Below are 24,654 nucleotides of genomic sequence, written 5' to 3' on the forward strand. Positions count from 1 at the left end.
TATCACAGGAAAGGTTTGATTCTTTAGAACGGGTACTTCTGGTGCTGTTTGTTTTGTGGATATACAGGAGGTCCATCAGAGTGAGGTCTGACAATGCTCTGTATGCCAGACATAGATCTCCCCTCAATAGCCTGTAGGAGACCAAATACAGGGATAGAGCCTTGAGGCAGTCTGCATAGGACATTTTACTTATGCCCTGTATTCTTTTAGTGAGGAACCTCTGTGGATGTTCCAATTGTTGGATATGCCTGGTTAGGTACATATCAAAGGGGGCATTGTACTCAACGATGGGTCTGATGAATGCCGAATACAGTGGAACAATGATTTCCTTGGACTTAGATGTCATACCTTTGTTTATAAGTTGTGCAACATAGAATGATTTCCTCACCACTGTGGACACATGATGGTCAAAGGCTAGATTACTATCTGTGTGTCCCTAAGTCCCTGACCACTGGGTCAGCTCTAAGGGGTGTGTCGTCAATATGATAGTTACCAGGGATGGATGAAAATTCTGAGGTTCATAAATCAGTACTAGGGTAACTGCCTCGACAGGCCATTTTAAGTCTAGCCAGTTACCCCATGTAAGAATGGAACTCTGCACCTTATGGCTGTAAGGTAAACACCTTAACCATTAATACCACCTTTCATTCCGGTAGCAGCAGAAAAGTGTACTAACCTCTTATGAATCACTCTAATGGAATCAGACAACACTACACATATTCAAGCTCTCACAATCCAGATTTTGTACTTTTCCTTCCAGTTTAAGAACTTTCTTCTTGCTTAGCACATTCTCCATACCAGTATGAATGTACTAAGGTAAACCCCGCACAAGCTATACTATAATTTATTATTTTCATAGCAACTCCTTGTGCTTCTGTCCTCCTCATTCTTCCTTCCTCATTTCTTTTAGTTTTCTCTTAATTTCCATTTCTACATGTTTAACACTTCTGTACATAATGTGTTTCAGTGTCTTGAAGGAAACTATGCTATCATTTGTTCTTTCCTTTCCACACAGTTTAAGAAATGGCTATTTATCCCAAACATTCAGTCATTATTAACTCTAATAAAAGTCAGCGAACATGCCTTCAAAGCACAAAACTTTATTCAGTTGCTCTAGTTGATTATAGTCACACTGTGGTTTGCAGCATTAAAATATGGTAATATAACATGAGCAGATCATGGAAAGCACTTTGCTTTAAGAAGTGGAGAAGGGGAATGATCTCTTAATTGATGGGATGAAATGTTCCCCTCTGGTGCCACTGCATATCACGAATGCGCCTTACAGACTGGATCTGGGGGTGCTGGGCTCCGAAATCCGTGCTGTCCTTGTATTCCCCCTTTTCAAACAGGTACTGGTAGCCTCTGTACCCTGGGTACTGGTATCCAACCCAACTGTAAAAATGCACAAAACAAACAAAATCAGAATATGGCTTAAAACTAAAACAAGGAAGCAACATTCAGGAAAGATGCAGAAGCTGGCATATATTGCAGAGACTTGGAATAGTTATTTACTATATGCTTATAAAGAAGAGTGACTTCATAATTTGGAAAATAAATAATCACAATGTGCAAAATGACTTATTGCCCATTCACTAAGAAAAATGTTGTATCAGTCAACAAAGCCTGTAGTGTCATATTTCCCCATTTGGATTTTATATGAATAATCTTATGTTGTTTAATTGGCATGAAGTTAAGAAAACCCAAAATGCCTTAAGCCAAAAGAGGTCACAATTCAGGGTTTACTTCTAAATTGAGAATTTTGAAGTTTCAAAACTTTGAATTTCAAGACCATAACATCAAAGTTTTGAAACATCAAACCATTTAAATGGAGATCACCGTACAGAGCAAAATGGTATATTGACCATTTTCCTAGCTGTAGTGCAGTCTTGGAGTTGGTATATTTTATTAGCAAGGGGTGTGGGAGGGGGTACAAAGGGGCTTGCTCCCCTGCCAAAAAGTAAGAAAAAAAAATATTTTTTTTATTTACATTTCAAAGTTTCAAAACTTCGACTTTATGGTTTAAACATAAGAAATTTGAAGTTTTGAAACTTCTAAATTTAGAGTTAGACTCATAAATAAATATATATATATATGTATATATATGTTTGGTTATTTGGTTATCACTCTTTGTCAAGGGAAACAGATGGCTGACAGGTGTGAAAGACTGACAAATCCTGGATAGGGGAATTTGTGGTGTGAGGTGCATGGGGCTTACCCCACCCTATAAAAATAGTTACTTTTATTTTGCATGCTCCAAGGATAGCCCTAAGAGCATACACAGTAGCCGGTCAAAGTTTTGTTATCGACATTTAAGATGTTAGCATTTCTGACTGACACACACAGACACACACAGACACACACACAGACACACACACTAACTCATCAAAATGCAAAAGCATTGAAACACAGCTAGTCGAAGCTTGCATACCAAATAATCAGAAACAGCAAAAACAGAAAAGATAACAACAAGAAAGCAGTTTCCTTTTGTGATCCCTGAACCAAACTGCACCACTACAATCAGGCAATGTATCTGAACAGATGCAGTGTTACGGAGAGGGATTTTCTAAGGTAGGATGTAAGGTTGTGGTTAGGGGCAAGGTTAGATATAGGATTAGTACACATTACTAAGTATGGGCAGGGGGCTTCACCTCCTACTCCACCTTACTAATACATGCTCACCCAAACCATAACCTTTCTACCTCTAAGCCCAAACCCTCACTTCACCTTAGAAAAAACTTTTCTGCAATACTGCCTCTATGGAAGACACATATGTTGCATATGCACATCACATTTTTCACATTCGTTCCTTAGTTCTTACTGTAACCCAAACCAAGACACACTCAAACACACCATTAACCCATCATAAAACACCATCAAACATTCAGCTCACAAAGATGCCCATACATACTCTTACCCCCTAATGGCATGTGAGTAGCCTTGGCTTTGTTAAGTAGCAACTAATTGCCAGCAGGGCCTTCTTATGCCCCCAGTTTATGAACTTAATATGGTAAAAATGTAGCATGCTGCAGAACTGACATTTTGTTTACCAACAGCAAATGCCAAACCAGATGTCTGAAAATGCTACTGAATTTTGCCAGCTGTAACAACAATGAGGTGACATGAGATATTACACTGAAAACCAGGCGTAAATATTTTTTAAATTGTTTACGTAACTAGGAAGTGAAGTAAATGCTTAGTGACTACTAAAGCTTTTGAAAACTATTACTACAGTCTTCATGTGATGCCAGAGTCCAAAAAGAGAAAAAGGAAATGGAATGCAAAATTCTTTTGTAGTTTTTTTCTGTATAGTTCGACCACAGTGTTTCCTAGGTTAGGAACCCAGCATACACTTAACAAGTTTAGCATTGGGGAGGTGAATAATGAATACATATCTTAGATGGAAGTTTTCTTTGATTATTTATCTTAGGTTAATAGGGAGAGCTGAGGGGTTTTTTTTTTCTTTTTCATTTTAATAGAACTGAAATTGGGAAGATGCAGAATGAAACTTTAGAAAGATACTACCTTTATGGAGGAGGTAGTCACAGTATCATATTACCACTAGGCAGTCAGTACAGGAACAACAATAAGAACTAGACAGCTACTATCATAATCACAAAACATATATTATCTGAATATTGACTAACTGATGGAAATTCAAATAAAGGTCAGAAAGCAGCATATTAGTTATGGGAATAAAGGAGATATGAAATCTAAAGATGTAATCTGTAAGCCAAATCAGGGTTATGCTTGGAATTACAGTCAGTGGGGATTTGTCATTTGTACATTTTTAAGTCAGCTATTCTAGCAGTAAGTTGATCCTTTGATAAGAAGATTGAACTGAAGGTTTTGACTTGGGAAGTATATATATATAGCTAGATATAGATATAAGGAACCTGGCTTAATTTAAATACATTAGCAAATGGAAATGGGTATTTTTCCATTAAACCCCTACCACTCGTGGTGCAGTGTTTTCCTGTTATTTCATTTACTTGCCTTTGTAACTAGAGGAAGACTGTTTGTTTTTTATAGTTCCACACTGATGTCCTTATTCGGTCCCATACCTGTTAAAGTTTCCTGTGTTTGTACTTATATTACTTACCTTTGCCCCTTTCAAGAGTTTCAACTACATTTCCTTGAAAACTGTGCCTTTGTCTATCAGATCTTTATTAAAATTACAACCATTTCGCGGCCTCAGAGCTGCTAGTTGTAGTTAATATACAGGTTGAATTACACCTCCCATTTACTCCAGCAGTTATTTTAAAGTGGAGTTGATTATGTCTTTGGGTTCTAATTAGTTGTCATTTAATAATTTTACCTGTTATTATTAACATGGTACTGTTTATACTGCTGTCACTCTTTGCGGTTTGATCGGACTTGTTGCACTGATTTCAGTTGATTTGGGGACACACACGCACCTACTGATACTTCCCAGACTGTTTTTTTTTCTTTGTAGTGTTTCTCAGCCTTCCCTTTCCAGTATACTGTGTGATCACTTTGTAATCCAGTTATTTTTCACTAGATCCACAACTTTTCTTCTCTCGTTCTTCCTCACACTAGTCAGCCTTTCGTGCCCAAGACTGTTTAGCCTGAATGGGAACTTGCCCTTACGAGTATGTTTTGGCTGGATGCAAACTAGATGCCATTAGTATTTTGGTACTTGCCGATGCACGGCCGAATGAATTCAGTCCACGGGTCTGAAGGATCTGCACAGTTTGCTGAGGAATAAGTCAAGACATGGTGATCTGGGACCGAAAACGCATGGTAGGGGTTTAACGGAAAAGTACCTGGAAATGTAATGCATGATCACTACTTGGAAGTTGTTGTGGTTTGTATTAAAAGACTGAGATTGCAGTAGCTCTGGGATTTCTCTACAAAGGAAGATAGAATGATACTGGAGTTAGAATGTATAAGTAACAAGAGTGCAGGGGGGGGCTTGCCCTCTGTGTTGTAGGGTGGAAGTGAAAGACACCCCTGCAAAAATGGAGTTTAAGTGATTTCAATAGTTTCAAAGTTTGACCATTTTTAGAAATGGTGTTCTTTTATGAGAGAAAATCACAGATAAGATGGATAAATTTCCTCTTTCCATTTTGTTCTTTTTCAGACAATTTGAATGACTTCCTACCTACACTTAAAAACTTTTACCTTCAACCCTCAGTCTACTAAAAATGTATCAAGCTTGAATAATGCACAGCAGTACTTTTTCAGTTAAGCAGTGACCTTGCTTTTACTTTTTGTGAAGGTACAAAGAGCTACGTTATGTATTAACTACTCAGTCTTTTGTAGAATTATACATAGCAGCAAGTCTTTATTTCAGCTTGCAAACTGCATTAATCAAATGTCATTTTAACGTAAGAAAGTATATATATATATATATATACATACAAATATTTGTAGTAATGTGCATTTGTCATGCATAAAAAATTGCTTGTTTGGTTAAGCATACAAACTACATCAGTCTCAAGACATCTGTTATGTAGTCATTACCCCTTCCCTTTAATACTTACGCTCCACTTTGAACACGGACAGATGACACTTTCTCCTGGTAACCATGAGCATGGAAGCTTGGAACATCATCATCTAGAATTTCGATTTTCTTTCCTGAGAAGTTAGGATTTTCATAAAGAACAATTTTATGTTCTTGGCTGCCCTAAAAATGATAAAGAAGCATATTTAGAAAAATAGTCAATGAAAAACATAGCATCTGAAGTAGTTAACTTCATTTGATCAGCAACCTGTGGGTATCGGATCTGACCTGTATCCGAGCCGGCAGCTTTCCAAGCTAAAGATCTGAGCTCCAAGCTCCTCCCCTTACCCATAATACCCTGCTACCTCCTTCCAGTCCCCAGATCTCATTTGCCACTGCTTTAACAAGCACGAGTTACAAGCTCCTGGTGGTTAGGTAGGAAGTATTTGTCAAATTTTGACTTTTTGGTAAAATTAGAGAAGTGTGTGTTTATGTTTAGTTTAAACCCATTAGCTTAGATTAATTTTAATATATTCACCCTTCCACTTATTCTTGTGTGTCTGTGTGTGTGGTTGTGGGTTTTTGTTATGGCCGAAGGCCCAAAGGCCATTTTTTCCAAGTGCTCGGAGTGTGGCCATAAGCTCTCCCCAGCCGATGGCCACACAAAGTGCGTTCTTTGCCTGAGGGTAGCACACTTGTCATCAGGCTGCCATATATGTGCAGCCTTTAACCCCCAGGCTGTGAGGGATAGGAGGAACAAGCTGATCCTGGTGGGTCTTTTGCCCACGGATTCTACTTCTTCTACCTCTCCCTCAGTGGCTCCAGCCGCGACTGCGGCTGTTCAGCCAGCTATACTATCTCCCCTGGCTGGGACTCAACCTTCCACCATTTCCCAGGGAGAGAAGGAGGCAAAAAGGAGAGAGGAGAGAGGAGAAAGAGAGAGAGAAATAGGGATAGAGAAAAACATAGGAGCCACAAGCAGTGGGCCGACTCTGCCCCCTCGGCCCCGCCGGCTAAACAGCTCTCTTCTCCATTGAAGATTTCCGGGTCTTCCCCCTCTTGGCTCCGTTCCCCACATTTCTTGCTGGAGCCAGAGGAGGAACCCCTGGCCGTCTTCGAGGTCATCATGGCAGCCTTCCCGACCAGCTTCGGCAGCCTCTTCTAGGTCTACAAGAAGCCTTTCAGACGCTGAATAGGACTGGATGATGCATCGCTTCCTACAAGCCCAGGTGCAGATGGGAGTGCTCCTGCCTCACCCCCCCCCCCTCTGGGGGGAGCTGGGCCCCATTTTTTGCCCCCATAGCTCCTTCTCTGATCCATTATTGGGTTTCGGAGCCAACGTCAGATCCGAGTAGTCTTGGAGTCAGGGAGTCGGCGCCGACAGTAGTTGCTACTTCAACGCCGTCCATGTCCTCGAGTTTGTCAGATCCATTTTCTGATCCGAGCTCTCGTAGCCAAGAGCCACACATCAGATCTGAGGGGGTGTCTTTGGCTCCATTGCGGTCGGAGCACACTTCCCTTTTGGGTCCCATTGCTTCGGTTCTGACTCCGATCCCCTTGTCGGATCCAAGGGTGTTACTCATGTAACCCAGGGAGAGCGGTTCACCTTCGGCCTTCAACATGGTGGAGAGGGTTCTCTCGAGAGGTTCAAGACCCCTTGCTCATGCTATGGATCCAGCCACCATTCCTTCGCAGATGGGCTTGTCTTCCATCATCCGGCCCCAAGGAAAACCTGCGTCAAAGCCCCAGTCAGTCCCACTGGAGGAATATGACCCTGTTAGTGAGCCCTCCTCGGACAGTCCCACCGAGGAGGTCCCTCACAAACGTAAGTGTAAGAGGAGGCACTTGGACTCCCCCGAGTCCCTCACGAAAGACACTGATTTAGAGGAAGGGGAAGGTTCCCCCAGGTCACCCCCTGAGGATGTCTCCTTTGGAGACATTATGGAAATGCTGCGCTTAAAAGGGGGGTGGTCAGCCCAAAAGTCTTCTTCGGATGAGTCTGTGTTTCTGGAGGCATTTGATGCAGGCCCATCTACCTCTTGGGTGTCCTCTCCGGCCGACCCCCTGGTGGACCTCATTACTACCAGGGCATGGAAGGAGCCGGACACTGTAGAGGCAATCCCCAGGAGACCAGATAAGATCCTTACTCCCCCTGTGGATAGGAGAGTGTGGAGTAAAGGTTCCCCGGTAGATACCATGGTGGTGGCGGCTGCCTCCAAGAAGGAACTGGCACAGGATAGTTCCTCGGTACATCCTCCTGATAAGGAGTCTTGGACAATGGATCACATTGGAAAGTGGATGTTTGCTTCAGCTACTTTTTCCATAAGGGCGCTGAATTACTTGGCCCATATGATTAGGCTTCAGTGAGATCTGGTGAAGGAATATGCTGAGTCTCCCCCTGAGTCCATGTTGGCCGAAGACAAACAGACCTTCTCGACTTGCATGGCCACTCTAAAATCTGTGTCGAACACTTCTATGCGGCTACTCTCCCATGCCATGGAGGGGGCCGCTAGAGCCAGCGGATCAGGCATCATCTTACGGCGTCACACCTGGCTCCGACTTTGTGATTTTGTGGAACCCTTCAAGGCGTCCTTCGCAAATGCTCCCTTTGGTTCTACCCTGTTTGGCAAGACCATCCATGATACATTGGTCCAGAGCGAGAAAGACAGGAAGACGCTGTCTGCCATCGGAATCCACTTCTCAGCTCCTCGAAGGTCCTTTTCCAGGAACCAGAGAGGACAAAAGAAGATGTGGTTCTGGAAATCTCAGCAGTCCCGTTACGCTCCGGACCCTTCGTCCTTCAGAGGCAGAGGGGGACAAGGTGGACGCCGGCCCAGAGGCAGAGGGGGGGGCAAAGAATTTTGGGTCGTGAGAACCCTTCTCCGATCGACCCACGCAGCAGCCCAGAGGGGTTGCCCGACTGCTCCTCTCTGGAGGCAGTCGGGGGGTATTTTTCAAAGCACCTGGCACTATGAGAGTCCATCACGAGAGATTGCTGGGTGCTTCGAATAATATCCAGAGGCTACTCTATTCCCTTCATAAACCTTCCTCCTCAATCAAGGCACCTCCCCAATGTTCCACCCAGTCAGAGGAAGGCTGCAGCTTTAGAAATAAAGAAGCTGCTAGAAAAAAGAGCCATCCAGCACGTCCCCCCAGACCAGTCCGGATTAGGCAATCCAGGTTCTTTTTGGTGCCAAAAAAGATGGGGGACTTAAGACCAATTATCGACCTTTCTATAATGGACCTCTTCATTGCCAAGGAGAAATTCCGGATGGTCACTCTTCAATCCATTCTCCCTCTACTGCAGGAGAATGACTGGATGTCCTCCATAGACCTCAAGGATGCGTACTACCACATTCTCATGGACAGATGATCCAGGAAGTTTCTCCACTTTCGGTTGGGGGCCAGTCATTACCAGTTCAGGGTCCTACCATTCGGCCTCACCACAGCCCCCAGGGTGTTCACCAAGGTCATGGCAGTTGTAGTGGCCCACCTGCAGCTCTAGGGAATACAGGTCTTTGCTTACCTGGATGACTGGCTCCTTGCCGCCTCCACCAGGCACCTACTCTGCTCAGCCAAGGATTGCTTCCTGCTCTTAGCCTCCCAGTTTGGGATCACTATAAATGACAAGAAATCATCTCTTCAACCAATTCAAGTCCTGGACTTCATAGGGGCCAGAATAGATACACTTCAGACCAAGGCCTTCTTGACATCTGACAGGCTTCACAGTTTAACCCTTCACATCCTAACACTCCTTCAATCTCCAGCCCCATCAGTGGAGTTAGTCCTGAGAGCCTTAGGATCCATGGCAGCAGCAATCAACCTTTCACCCTTAGCTCGCTTGCACATGAGGGTCCTCCAGTGGACCTTGCAGGTCCAGTGGTCCATCCTTCAACACCCGTTGGACTCTCCGATCCCCCTCAGCAGAGTTTGCAGAAATTCCTTCATATCCAATCTCGAGAGCTTCGGGAAGGACGACCATTCATAATGCCACAACCCCAAGCCACGGTAACCACGGACGTTTCTTGCTTTGGGTGGGGGGAGATTGTATGGGCAGAAATGTCCAAGGTATGTGGACTCAGACAGAGACCGTTCGGCATATCAATGTTCTGGAGATGAGAGCAGTGCTTCTAGCGTTGCAAGCTCTTCATGCCTTTCTCCCTCCAGGGACTATTGCAATTCAGACAGACATGTCAGTGGTCTGGTACATCAACAAACAGGTTGTTTAAAAATGATAAAGAAGTATATTTAGAAAAATAGTCAATGAAAAACGTAGCTTTCAATCACATTGTTAAATGTATTCAAGCTATTTTTCTGACTCCTCCAGTCTTTTTTAGTTTTCCTTTTGTATAATGTTTTAACTAAAGACCTAATTTAAAACAACCATCCTGATCTTCCTTATTTTTCTATTTATTTAGTGATAGGTGTACTAGACTGCTTCACCTATGAATCATCAAGTTACAACACTAGAAAGAATAAATTTAACAAGTTCAGCTACTCAGGAGCTCAGTCTATATTAAAAGTGTTTATTGTAAAGAGTCATGCATTCCAACACCCTCATTATGAGGAGAAAGCTATCCACACCAAACCTATAGATATCAACTCCACAGATATGAAATAATGAAGAAAACTGAAATTCTATATCTTTCTGTTCTGTTTATTTCCCTTGTTATCAAGGTAAAAGAACCGGTCCTAAACACCTGACTATTTTTCTTCTCTACACTGATCCAAATGTCAACAATAAACATACAGCAGTCTTAATAGACAAGAGCAAATAAAAAAAAATCCACAAAACATGGGAATCACTACCAATGCACACCTAGAAACTGCATTGCTGTGGATTTCCAATGGAATACAGGAATAAAACAAAAATCCATTTTCTCAAATTTATTGATATATTACTTTCCTCTTCAGGAAAGTTATTTTCAAGCTAGGATTGCAGTGTTATAATGGACTGTCTCAAGACTGTTATGTAGTTTTAAAAGAAGCACTCATTTTTCTGTCAGTTTAAAAGTAGTGTCAACTAACTAAAAACATTTTCTCTGGAGAAATTGTGTTTATTTTTCCTTGGCCATTTGTTGTACTTCAGACTACTCATATTTTATCCCAGATCCCTCAGGTATAGCACCTACAGCCATTATGGACCAGTTGTTAGTCACATACTCTGCGGCTTTTGAGGTCTCCTCAGTGAGTGAGGAAATCCACTTTTGTCAACCCTTGGAGAAGGAACAGGGTGGGATTCTCTGTTTTGCCAGAATGCTGTTCACACCTCTGGGGAAGCATCTGTTGCCATTAATAACATGGTGGGCCCCATTTTTCCTGTCAAAAAGAAACAGAAAACAAAGTATGTATCTGCTCCTCCTCAAATTTCTTCATTCAGGGGTAGTTTACTGGATCTGGCTCAGGGTTTAATTCAGGCCATTGATTCCTGTTGTAGTTTCTGTTAAAAGAAAGAGGGATTCCTTTTTTCCTGAAGAGATTCAAGATTCTGAATTTGAACAAGAAGACATAGGAATGGATTCAGTTTTTTCTCAGATATCGTATTCAGACTCAGAGGACAGCTCAGTTTCTGATCCTTCCTATGGGGGGGGGGTCATTTTTCTCTAAGACTATTGCTAGAATGTGCCATTGTTTTTAATGGGAGAACACTGAGGTATGTTGTCCCTCGGAAAATACTATGAGTTGTTACAGAAGAATTTTCCAGAACCTACACCCATTCTTCCTGTTCTGTCAACTTTAGAGGTTGTGTGTGTGTTATTGCCAGCAATTGTCCTGTTAGTCAGCCACCTGTCCCTAAAAAGGCATACAATATATATACAATTCCTCAATCTTTTAAAATTTTATACACTATTCCCAAATCTGTCCCAGCAGCTATAGCCTTAGTTGACCCTGATACTGCTAAGCACTTTGCTAATTACAGTCCTACTCTTTCTGATAAGAAAGGGAAAGCTTTTGATAAGTATGAGGGAAAATTACATATATCTGCAACTTTGGTTTTCAGAATTTTGAACTGTCAGGTTCATATATTAAAGTTTGCTCTTACAATTTTTGAACGTATGAGGAATGTTTTATCTGCACTTTCTTATTGTGAGGAATTTTTTCTTTAAATAACTTAGTTTCTTCTTTTGCACAGGTCACTGCTCATTGTTTGCAGTATGTGTATGACTCTGTTGATAGTTTTTCCAGGGCTATAGCCACTGTTATTGTGTTAAGGAAGTTTTCATGGCAGCATTCTCAGAACCTTCCAGATGATATTAAAAATGAGATTTCAAATTTGTTTCTGGATAGAGATTTAGTGTTTGGCACTGCTGCAGAGGTGATCAAAAAGTTTGATGAAACGGGCAAGCTGATTCAGAGCATCTCTAAGATTTTTCAGCTATCCTTTTCCAAATTGTCCAAGGGATTTTCTTTCTTTTCCATTTTTGACAGTAAACAGAGAAACAGTCTCATCAGAATTAAGGTAAACATATATTTAAGAAGGAATGGGAAGGGAGTTCCAAAAAGAGTTCTCTACCCTCCGAAAACCAAGAGAAGACGAATATCAGAATGACTATTCAGGATATTTTGTGACCCACTCCCAGCCTGGCCCCTTTTTCTTCCAAAAAGAAAACTTAATCTCTGTTCCTCTCTTTGGCAATGGATTGCTTCAGGCAAATGGGTTCTGAAGATCATTAATGAAGGTTGCAGATGGCAGTGGGAGGAAATTCCTCCTTTAAAGGGGGTCATTACTCATCCTCCAGATCAGATTCTTTTGTTTCCACCTGTTCTTCATCAGATACTGTCCCAAGAACTGATAGAACCAGTCCCTCCGTACCAAGTGGGAAAAAGGTTTTATTCAAGGATGTTCCTGGTGCCAAAGAAGGAAAATGCTTGGAGACCAGTTCTGGATCTTTCTGTTCTAAACCTGTTTGTGATAGTGCCCTAATTCAAAAATTATGTCACTTCACAAACTGTTACCCCTTCTTCCTCTTTCAAGTTTCCTGATAAGACTAGACTTATAAGATGTTTATCATCACATCTGTATTCATCCAAACTTCAGATGTTTCTTAAGGTTTTGTATGTCTAGATCACATTATCAGTTCTCTGTCTTAAGTCCAGGACTATCCACTGCACCAAGAGTGATCACAAAGTGTCGCAGCTCTAGTTATACCTCATTGCAAGCTACATTGTATCCACATTTTTCAGCATTTAGATAATTTGTTTATCTTTCCTGAGCCTATTTCAAAGTGTCAGGAATCTCTCTCTCTCTTGGGTGAGAGATCTCTTACACAAGTGGGATTCAAAAAGAACAGTCAGAAGTCTTTCTTGACTTCCTCACACGGGGTTGTGTTTTTGGGATATCAGTTAGACACCTCAGTTCGAAGAGCTTTCCTTCCACAGGAAAAAACAGATCCTTCTTTAGATCTGCTTCTAAGGTTTTCCACTCAGACTCTGATAACTGTGACAGAATACCTCAGGATTTTGGGTCTCATGGCATCTGTGAGTCTCATAATATCCCTGGCAGGACTCCACATGAGAAAGCTACAGTGGTATCTGTAATCTGTTTGGTCCCAGTCTCAACACCATTTATCTTTTCAAATCCCAGTGCAGGGGGCAGAAGGTGTTGTCAGAAGTGAAATCTTTCGTGGAGATAACAGATATCCTTAAATTCAGGTCTCCCTTTCTCTCTTCCTGCTCCAAAGCAGTCAGTCAACACAGATGCTTTAAACCTTGCTTGGGGAGCAGTTTCCGAAGGAATAAAAGTGCAGGGATATGGGACAGCAAGTACAGAAGCAAGCATATAAACATCTAGAATATGCTTGCTCTGATCAAGGCATTCAACTCTCTGAGCCATTTTGGCCCCTGGGACCTCTTCAAAGTGGTTTCAGACAATACCACAGTCATGTAGTACATCAACAAGCAAGGAGAGACCAGGTCGTAGCCCCTTTGCAGACTTGACATATTAGCTTGAAATGTAGCTGCACAGCACAGTCTCACTCAACAGGCATCCTACATTCCATCAGAGCAAAATTATGTGGCAGTCATGCTGAGCAGGACCAAGGCAGGCCCTTAAGAATGGAAACTGGATCACAAGGTCTTCCAACATTTGATCCATCTGTGGGGATTTCCTCAAGTAGATGTTTTTGCCTCCTGTTTGAACATTCAAATGTCAGGATTCTGTTCCAAGACTCTATGCAAGAAGGCCTGGAAGGCAGATTCTTTCTCTCTCTCTCTCTCTCTCTTTTTTTTTTGGACAGGAATGTTCCGGTATGCTTTTATACCATTTCCACTAATATCCAGGGTACTTCTGAAGATTCAGAAAGAATCCACAAACATCATTGTGAAGATTCCCTTCTGGCCCGTTTCAACTGTGGCCCTCCTTTCTTTTGGAGATGGCGGCAATTACCACAAGCTTTATCATAGACTGGATTTACTCACAACACAAGAACAAAAGTGTTTGATACACTCCAACATCAATCATTTTCAACTGACTGTTTGAATGATAAGGTCTTAATTTCTTTTAGGTATCTGTTTACTGAGAACATGCAGCAAGTCCTAATGGAGGCAAGAAAGCCTGCTACTAGAAGATCATGATGTGTTAGCATACAGAAATGTTGTGTGAGTTACTCTCCTATGGTCTTTCTCATTCCTGTCAAGGTTCATTTACCAGCTATTTCAGCATGTCTGCTCATAGAGCTTCCTCTTTCAAGGCAGTATCATGTCAATATGTTCTTGAAAGGGGTTTTGCATAGGAGGCCACCTAGTAAACCAGTGGTCTGTTCTTGGGATCTTAATCTTGCGCCATTTGAACCAGCTAATCTGACTGACATGAGTTTTTTAACATGGAAAACAGTTTTATTAATTGTTCTGACCTCTGTAAGAAGGATATCTGAGTTGCAAGCTCTTATGATGAGTTAAGCCTGCCTCATTTTCCATTGGGATAGGGGTTCTTTGATAACTAATCCTTCTTTTATGCCTAAAATGGTATCCAAGTTTACTTTAAGCCAGACTATCCATTTCCTTATTTTCTTTACTGAATCTAAAAATGAGAACAAAACAATATTCCATTCTTTAGATGCCAGCAGACAACACACATTCTATCTTGACAGAACTAGATCTCTCAGATCTATCTTCAGATCAGTTATTTACCCCTTGTGAAGGTAAGACAAAGGGACAACCTGTGTCAGAACAGATTATTTCCAAATGGTTGTCTCACGCTATTATCTTTTGTTATACTCACCATAATAAATCTATTCCAGGAAGGGTCAAGACCCTCTCTGCTAGGGTCTTGGCTTCCTTTATGGCTTTCTGGAAATGGTTAGATTCTACACATATTCTAGATGCTATTACTTGGTCCTTTGTGAATACTGTCCATATGTTTACAAAGTACTTTAAGCTTGATTCCTTCTCTAGTTTCAGATCAAGCTTTTTTAGGACTATTCTCCAGGGGCTTCTGGACTCTTCTTCTTTAACCCCCCAATGTAGTTAACTAAGGTAATCTACCCATATAGCTAAGGCTACTGCAGCAGTAATCAATATGATGAACATAGTACTGTTGTGTAAGATGAACTTACCATAACAGAAGATGTTTGAATGATCACTGCTGCAGTAGCCATTCCCTTCCTCCACCCCTCCTTGTATTTTTGGTGTTTTTTTATGCCAGGGTATGGAGATTTATGTTTTCTTGTTCATAGAATAGTCCTTTCAGTGTTCAACCCCCTTTCTGCTTGTAGGAAAGCTCTGAAGGGCTTTGGGCCCAAATTTGTAATTTAGTCACCTCAGTTCAAGCTGCTTGACCTGAAGCTTTGGAAGCTGGCTGACTGTTATATCCTTGGTAGCATATAACACATATAGCAAAGGCTACTGCAGCAGTGATTATCTACTGTTATTGTAAGTTCAGCTTACACAGTTGTGCTTTTCATTTTCCAGTTTATAAATACACTGATAGTGCTGGAAGTGTGGTGTCTGGTTTTTGGTATGTACTGTGATATCCCTCCTCTGGGCCAGTAATCAAGGAGTCTGAATCCTCACCACTGACACCGGCAAGGAACATTAACTAGAAACAAAAATAGACACACAATATTTTCAGATGCAGCTCTCTGCATCAAGCACAATTTCCCTTAAGAGCCCACAGGGAATACACTCAGTCCCAGGGCTAGGTTTCCCAATCTCTCTCTCCAGGCCACCAGTAAAACTCCCCACTGGCATAGCTGTAGAGTTGAGTCCTCAATCGAGTGTCCAAACCAAGTCCTCCGCCACTCTCTCTGTGAAAACAGTGCTCTGTGTATCTGCTCCAAGTAGCTGACACACGCACACTCTTTGAAATTTGATTTTTACACACACACACACACACACACACACACACACACACACACACACACAGACACACACACACACACACACACCTGTGAAAGGCTGGCACAGATTTAATAGCTATGCCCCTCTGCCCAAACTATAAGGTAGTTATTGCCAGCAGTCACTCCAAAACCAGCTACTCTGAGGCTCTTACAAGGGTACCTAATTATACAGAGTGACATTAATACTAATACAAATGGTATTATTTGACCAATGCAGTAAGGCTTTCAGGAGTGGCCACAGTGTCACCAAATAAATATAAGTACTCTCAAAGGTTAAAATATTCTCTGAAGGACCAGCCACAATGAAAAGTTTAAATATATTTAATAATAAATAATACAAGAACTTGAAAATACTAAATATTTATTTACAATAAACACCAGAGTTTCATTCACAGGAAATATTAAAAAGAACACAGGTGGGCAGGTTCACACAGTTACAGGAAAAACAATACTTAACTAATCTCACTATATTTTCCTGACTGATCTAAAGAATTACTATTCCCTGGTTACTTACTAAAGTAAGGCAAGATGATGTAGATGAGTGATCCTTCTATGTCAGGTTTCAAAAACAGACTGCTCTGAGATTTTAGTCTCATCTAGTATTAAAACATAATTATTGTGCTGGATTACAGAATGACATCACACACATCTGGTCACTTGATTTTGGTTCTCACACCACCTCCTTTACTAGAGGCTGCCAAGATTTAGCACACATTACCTTACACATCTAGAGCTTTGCTAAGATCTGTTGCAGCTTCTGGAAGTCAGAAAACAATTTCAAATGTCCACCTATCCAGAGTAGCAATTAATTCACCCCCAAGGACAATACAGAAGACTTCCTGGTACAGATTTTTTTGTCTCTGGCTGCCTTGAGACCTGTGAGATGCAGTCTTTATGGCTTACCAGATAATTTAATTTCAAACTATTTTTTCAAAGTTAGCTGGACAGAGATTAAGGTCTTCTCTTCCAGTATCCTGTGTTACAATGTATTCATTTCAATAGTCACCATGCAGTCTGACATACAGTTACATTTCTTTTTCTGCCCAGCAGGACACACTGTTGGTACATCTTTAACACAAGCAGCTTTACAAATACATTTTTCAATACAAGCATCTGCACAAATCAGTTTGATATATAATGACATATAATTCTTTACATTACTCCAGCTAGCTATACTGGCATATGTTACGCATCAACTGCCTTACTTCTCCTGGCATAGCTAGCAAAACCTCACATCATCCCAGCTCTCCCCCTTTGAAGACTAGAGCTACTTTTTCAAGTGAGCCTGGAGAAACATGGCTTGAGAGACATGAGCCTGTCTGGGAACACATTAACCAATGCCCAGTCTTGATAGCCCATCTACATTGGCATTGCTGACCCCACTAGGGTGCTGCACTGTCATATCATATGCCTGTAACCTTAGGATCTACCTTAATAACTTGGCATTTTGCTGGCTGGCTCAATGTCGCAATGTTATGGAATTGTGGTCTGTAACTACAGTGAACTTCCTTCCACACAGATAGTGTTAAAGTTTCTGCAGTGCCCATATTATGACTAGACATTCTTTTTCTACTGCTGCATAACATTTCTCCCTAGGTTAGAGTCTATGGCTGAGGTATACCACTGGGTGCTCTTCTCCTTCTGAGGAAACCTGGCTGAGTACAGTCCCCATCACATGGTTCAAAGCATCCACCTGTGCAACAAATTTGCTGTAATTTGGACTGGCTAACACAGGGGTCCTCCCAAAGCCCCTTTAAGATTTTGGAATGCCTGCTTACCATAGGGTCCGAGAGCTAAGCCTGTTTCAAATCTATCTTTGTGACACTTTCCAGCTCCACGTCCACATGAAGTCTGATATCCTCTGACAGCGGTGCCTCACTGTCAGCCTAGGTACTACCACTCACCTTTGCCCTTGCAATCACTCTGTCCAAGGGAACACCAGTACCTACCAGCAGCTGTGTCTCACCTTCAGGGTCACTGTTACAGGGTATCTCCTTCCCTGAAATAGCCACCTCACCAGCCCTGGCTTCAGGTGTGGGGTCTGTTTGGGTCTCTCCCAGGCTACCAGACTCACATGCCTCTCTCTAAGCCTGACTGCATGTAACTGCATTCACACAAGGTACTACATTATCAGAATCATTCCATATTAAGACAGCTGGAGGGATATCCTCAAAAACACCTACTTTCTTGCTTCCTTTTCCACCCTCCCAGTCAAGGTGAACCCTAGTCAAAGGCATTTGGAATGGGTCCCTCCTAAAGCTCTGACTGGACTTAGCAAGTACTCCTCCTCTTTAACCACTGCAGGCTTTGCAATGGTTATGTCAGAGGCTGTGACTTTTAGTGGTGTTCTGTTTTCCATCCACTAAGATAGGATATAAACTCTGGTGATAGTTTGGTACCCCTGTTGTCTCCAGACAACTTACCAGTGGCATACTGTTATTCCCACTTGCTGGATCTCCCACCTTTTGTTAATTAGTAGGGAATACAATATGATAGCTATAAGAATTAATCAAAGGAGGTTAGAAAATATTGGGAAGAGAGACTGGAAAAGCAATTTACAAGGGAACAATGGGAGGACATATGCATGGCACTCAAGTATGCAACAAATCCAGAATGTTTCAGATTTTTTGCTTGGACATGATTGCATCATAGCCGGTCTTAGGCATAGACCAACTAGGCAGCCGCCTAGAGCACTTCTGTAGCAGGGGTGCTTTTCCAGTATTTATTTGGTGTAAGTAGAACAGGATGAGGGCACCGTGTGATGTGGAGGGGCCCAGTGGAGTCCTTTTGCCTAGGGCATTAGTTGACCTAAGGCCGCTCCTGGATTGCATAGGTATTTTCATACCCCTGCAGACTTCAAAGAATTGTTCTTTTGGTAGATAGCAAATGTTGCAAGCATGATGAGGAAGAAAGAAGTAACTGGGAGCATGTTTTATAGAAATGTAATGCGTTGGCAGATTTAACTACTTCCATACAGAGTACTACATCAGAAATATTGTGTGAGCAAATGGCTGTAACTAAAGAAATTATTATTTTGAGCTGAGGCACAGGATCTAAATTGTCTAGAAATAGTAAGGGTCTTATTAAGTTTAATTCTGTGGGCTGGCAAAAAAGCAATTACTAGACAATGGAAATCAAAATGTAAACCTACTGTATTTGAAGTATTAAAAATTATAAAAGAGATAAAAGAACTGGAGGTGTAAACTTCAGCAAAGGTAAGGAGCACATTACATAGAAACAAATGGAAACTGTGGTAACAATACATGCAGAATCATGTTCAGGAGCTGAAGGAGTGAGGTTTATGGGAAGACAGGAAATGAGGGATTTTTGTAATGTTGGATTGAAAGACAATTGTAAACAAAGAAAACACATAATGTATAATGAATGTAAATGGAAAAAAATAATAATTTGGTTTGTTTTCTTTTCTATTAATGCATGTGTGCCTCTGTCTTATGTGATATTAATAAAGGTATTTACAAAAAATAAATAAAGATACAATAGAAAATGTCATCACAGCATTGGTGGATGAATGGTTTCAATTAAAAAATGTAATATCGCCATAATGTGTTATATTATGTAAGCCAGTGGAGTTCTTTTTGTGGACATTTCCTCTTTTCTCTATTGTAGCATAACCATAGATTTATATATATATATATATATATATATATATATATATATATACAAGAAAAAAAGGTGTTTTGTTTCTTTTTCTTTTTTCTTTTAAGATTTTTGATACTGAGTTGAAAGAGACTGCTTCAATCATTCGTAGGTAAACCATTGTGAATAGGGCTGAAATACAGAATATGCAAATCATGCCTAAGGAGCAGTATGAGGCAGACACCTGTTGCAGCTATGTAGAAGAAAATTGTTATTCCTGATAATGGCACACATATTCCAGGGAATTCACTCCAACAGGGAGTTAACAAAAGAACATTAGACAATTAGTTACAAATTAAGTGCACTTGCATGTTTTAAATTGATTACTGAAGGAAGCAAGGCAGGAAAAAAGATGAAACAAGCTAATAAGTGATTTGCAGATATTGGAGCCTAGATGAGAGAAAGCCCTGTCTGCATAGACAAGTAATTAAAGTGAAGTGACAAGTATAAGACAAGAAGTGTCAAGACAATCTGAGAGTCCTGAAGTAGTGTTTGACACAAATGAGTTACTGCAAGGTTCTAAATTGGTCTGTCAGAACAAACTTACTTAAGAGTATGCTAATGAGGATGACAAGTCTTGGACAACTGGGAACTTGCCTGATTGCTTAACTGCATGGCACTGATGAAGCCTCTTTCCACCTCCAACAACAAAACAGCAGATGTAGTGCTGCATTGTCTGAATTGTTTGTATATTTTTGGCAATGGTGGAAGGCACAGAGGGAAGGAAGTATTTGAGTGACATATAAAAATACTCCTTCACCCTGTTTAGTTACTAGAATGCAGATAGTGCTGCACTTGCAGCTTATTGATGTGATTTTATTAAGTATGCTGTAGATATGAATGGAGAAAGGAAGATATTGGTAAAGCCATCAGTTTTTAGAGGACTGTCATCAATGCCTGTATGGTTCCAGATGTCATAACAAGAGATAAGCATTTTTTGTGCCAAAACATATTGCAATGGACATGTTAACATAAAATATGAGTCATGCGGTTTGACAGGTCTTGCATAATTATGACGGCAGAGCACTAAGTAGCCAAATTGGCACCCTGGGCACTCCCTAGATTAGTGCCCTGCGCAAACTAAAGGTGAGCAGTAAATCAATCAATAATAAAAAACTCCTCTCCAAAGCTTAGAAAACAGCTCTTCCTTTTCACTCTGGCTCATTACCACTCATTACAGCATTCCTTTCCTTCAGCTGCACAACTACAACCGTTAAAGGAATTAATAGAATTCTGAATTGAAATTCTCACGGAATGTTGATTGTGCATCTTTGTACTCCACTTCTGCACTGCTGACTGAATTGGACACCCTAACAGCTTGTGCCTGGAGCAGTTGCCCCCTTTGCCCTATCCAAGCTACAGTTTTGTGTCGCAGGGCAGCATTAATACAGTTACAGATCAATGCAGGTGAACTGACAAATTCCATGCAGACAATGTCACCTGCATATGGTAAGATACTTCATGTCCTTTGGGAAATGGTGAGAACATTGATGCAATTAACAAACAGCAATAGTCTAAAGATGAGATCTGTGGCAAAGGTAAAACATTGTGGAGTACTTGACAATATTGACTATAGGTTCATAGGTTCATAGGTAGGTACTAGGCTATCTGCCCAAGGGCATTTATAAGCCTAGCCAGAGTGTGTCGGCTTTCGCCGCCCCATTGATTAATTAACTGAGCCTCTGTAAAGCAGAGCCAATGAAGTGATCCCAGGGGTATACTTTCTGTTACCCATCCATTTGTCAAGGCTTCTCTTGAAGAGTGTTAGTGAGGGGCTCTGCCTAATGCAGTTAGGAATTTTGTTCCAAAGCATGAGGAGTCTCTGTGACGGGAATCTATCCCTCCAGCATGTTCTATTTATTGTTGTGGTGAGGTTTAGCTCACTAGAGCACGTGGCTTGCAGTGACTTGGATTTCTTCAGGTGGAGCATGTCCATCGATTCTGAGTTGGACATGGCTTTGTAAGTCAGGCAGAGATCACCTCTGAGTAAGTGATATGTCACTGAGTACAGCCGGAGTTTTTTCAGTCGGGCTGCATAGGACATATGTTTGAGGACAGTAATCCTCTTGGTGAGGTGCTTTTGTGTTCTTTCAAGCTGTTTGAAGTGTCTTGTGAGGTACATCCCAAATGGGGCATTGTACTCTATGATGGGTCTGATGAGTGACGAGTAGAGGGGCACTATAACCTCTTTATTTCTAGATGCGAACCCCTTAGTAATTAGATGGGCCACATGGAAGGATTTCCTAACTACTTTGGCAATATGATTGTCAAAGGAGAGATTACTATCTACCTGGGTCCCCAGATCTCTTGTTACCTCTTCTGTATTAAGGGGGCTGCCGCCTATGTGGTAATTCGTGGGTGTTTTTTTTTTTTCACAAAGGGCATGACTATGCATTTTTTGGCATTCAGCTTGAGGCCATGACTTTGACAATAGGTGCCTGTCTCAGTAAGGCCTTTTTGGAGGATGTCCGTGTTAGCCAGAGAGTCAATTATGGCTCCCAGTTTGCAGTCATTGACAAACTTGGTTAGCCATAGTCCTCCTGTGTTTGCCTGTACTTCTGAGAAATATATGCCAAACAGTAGGGGTCCCATAACTGAGCCTTGTGGGACACCACTTGTGACTGGTTTAGAGTCAGACCTGGAGCCCGCTATTCTTACCGTGTGAGTTCTGTCTGTAAGCCAGTTGGCAACCCATCTTGTGACATTGGGGTTTATTTTCAGGCTGGTGAGTTTTTCTATAATAACCGAGTGAGGAATGGTGTTGAACGCCTTGGCGAGATCAAGGTAGGCTGTGTGAACCACCTTTCCCTCGTCTATGGCCTTGGTAACTGTCTCAAAGTCAACCAGGTTTAGTAGGCATGATCTGCCCTTAACAAAGCCGAACTGGGTCGGGTCAAGTGTTTGGAGGTTCCCAATGTCTTTGTTAATGAGTTCCATGATGATGCGCTCCATAGCCTTGTAGACCAGGCTAGTCAGGCTTATGGGGCGATAGTTACCCAGGTCAGTTGTGGCCCCTCCTTTGCGAAGTGGAATAACCATTGCTGTGCTCCATTCTATGGGCATGTAGCCTGTGGAGAGGCTGAGGTTGAACAGCGTGTTTAGGTGGGGGGTTAGTTCGTTCTGTAGTTCGTGCAAGATGTAGCCTGGGACACCATCTGGCCCCATTGATGCTGTGTTTTTGGCTTTTGAAAGGGCTGTTTTCACCTGTGCTTCTGTGATTTCTGGGACACTACACTTTTCCGGTATTGTTGTGGGCCCTATAGTGAGGCTTGGGTATGTGAGAGAGCAATTAAAAAAATACCATATCATGAGGGAGCCGATTTAATGAGATGGGCTATCAGGACAGCAAAATCTACTGAATCTACTGTCCTGCTCTTCTGTTTTTCTTTTCTTTTTTTTTCTTCTCTTTTCTCATTTTCCATATACAATACTGGAGCGGAAACACAGGGTTTGATATCAGGTAACCCTAGTTATCTGCCTCCAGGTCACGGACTATGGTGGCAGCATAGTATGTATTATCTATTACTTCTTCTACTGTACTGTGTTACTAACTCAAACAATTGTGGTCAGCTAGCTCAGCTATTCCAAAACAGCAGTGGACTGTAAAGGAAGCTTAGACCCTCACTCTTCCAAGAAACAATTCTCCTTCACTCACTATTCAACAAGAATATGCATGCAGGTAACAAACTCTGAAAGCCTTGCCTTCTTTAGCAGGCTGTGCAAGAGTCAATGTCATTCTCTTACTTGTCCCACAAATTCTACTTTCTCCAACTTTATCGAACATTAGCAACAAAGGAAATCCTGTTTTTTTCATCCACTCTAACTCTAGCAGCAACAGGTGCTATCTTACTTGCACCTCAAATTCTTCATGTTACCCCAACTCTGACTAAAAAACACTTGAGACATTTCCAAAAGCTCCTTGGATTTGTTTTATTCACTAGTTTATTTTATTCTCCTTTATTATATCAGTCAAAGCTTAGGTCACAGCTGTAAGAGACTCTTAACTTCCAACACATTGCTCTGAACTGAGATGGTTGTCTAGTCTGCCCTCCACCTAACATGTGTTAGTACATTCCTTTAACCTTTATTAAATCATGTTTACTCATTTTCTTTTTAGTTTAGGTGCCATTTCACTCGCAGGGCACAGTTTCATAAATCTAAGTGCTCTTCTTTTAGCTGAACACATTTCTATCATAAGATTAATCCACATAATCTAAGGAACTTCCTTAATCTTCACCTTTTTCCATTAGAAACCTATGCCTATTTTGACTTTTAATTGCCTCTTCCACTAGTGGTCCTCTCCCTGCCAAAAAATTAAAAAAAGTGAAAACTTCAAACAGAAAAACTTTCACATTTTATAATGGCACCTTATACCCCTAAAGCTCAGTTTTCACAGCCTATTACTTTCATTGACTACCCTAATATTTGATAGATGATATACTGTGATAACAACTAGTCACAACAACAACAAACTATCCCAAGTAAGAATAACTTCCCCATTTCATCGTAAAACCTCATCAAACAACTCTCATTCACAGCCAAATCTACATCCATTCTTTTCTTTCCCAAATTAAAACTCTTAAGATCACCAGCAAATCTTCTTTGGCCAAATACTCTTAAGCTCAGACTGCTGGCCCCCTCACTTCTAGATGAATTTGGAAAACTCATTTGAACCCCCTTGACCCCTGGACCAATTAAAAGCGGTACCAATATCAGATGATGTTAACCTGCTTCATCCAGTATTCTACTTTTGTGCAATCTCTAAAGATAACATTAGGATTCTCCTAACAACTTAAAGAAAAAAAATATCCCTAATCCCTGTTCACATGGCTCTTGACTTCTAGGCATTAGAAATCATAGCACCGGCCTTTAAAAATCATAGCAGGGAGTCCAAAACAGGAACACTTTCATATCTTATAGACAAGAAGGTACTTTAATTTTTTTGTTCTGGTAGTTATGTAGAGAATTAAGGAGCTATTAACAAGCTGTTTCCTGTGGTCCCGTGGCCCAGGGTTTGATTCCCTCAGCCACCATTGCTTAACTGTGTGACTCTCAGCAACCAGATAGCAATCTTGGGTTTTGTCTGGAAATAATCCATGGAGATCAGGGCTCTACCACAGAAAAACAAATAAAAATAAATAAAATACAGTATTGTGTATATTTAGTCATGATGACTCTTGGTATGGACTTAGTTTG

The 24,654-nt window shown here is 41.3% G+C and overlaps 1 protein-coding gene across 2 annotated transcripts in view; it reads right to left on the reverse strand.

Moving 5' to 3' along the window:
* Positions 1-1,080: 1,080 nt before the first annotated feature.
* CRYBB2 (crystallin beta B2) overlaps positions 1,081-24,654 on the reverse strand; it is a 60,670-nt gene continuing 37,096 nt past the window's right edge. For both annotated transcript variants that reach the window (XM_044069650.1, XM_044069649.1), the window contains exons 5-6: positions 5,505-5,647; positions 1,081-1,392 (exon numbers count right to left, since the gene is read on the reverse strand). In XM_044069650.1, the coding sequence (XP_043925585.1) occupies positions 1,224-1,392; positions 5,505-5,647 (312 nt within the window). In that variant the 3' untranslated portion in view covers positions 1,081-1,223. The remainder of the gene's footprint in view (positions 1,393-5,504; positions 5,648-24,654) is intronic.

The sequence above is a fragment of the Protopterus annectens genome, chromosome 4.part0 (assembly GCF_019279795.1).
Source record: "Protopterus annectens isolate FY-2018-M chromosome 4.part0, PAN1.0, whole genome shotgun sequence".
NCBI lineage: Eukaryota > Metazoa > Chordata > Ceratodontiformes > Protopteridae > Protopterus > Protopterus annectens.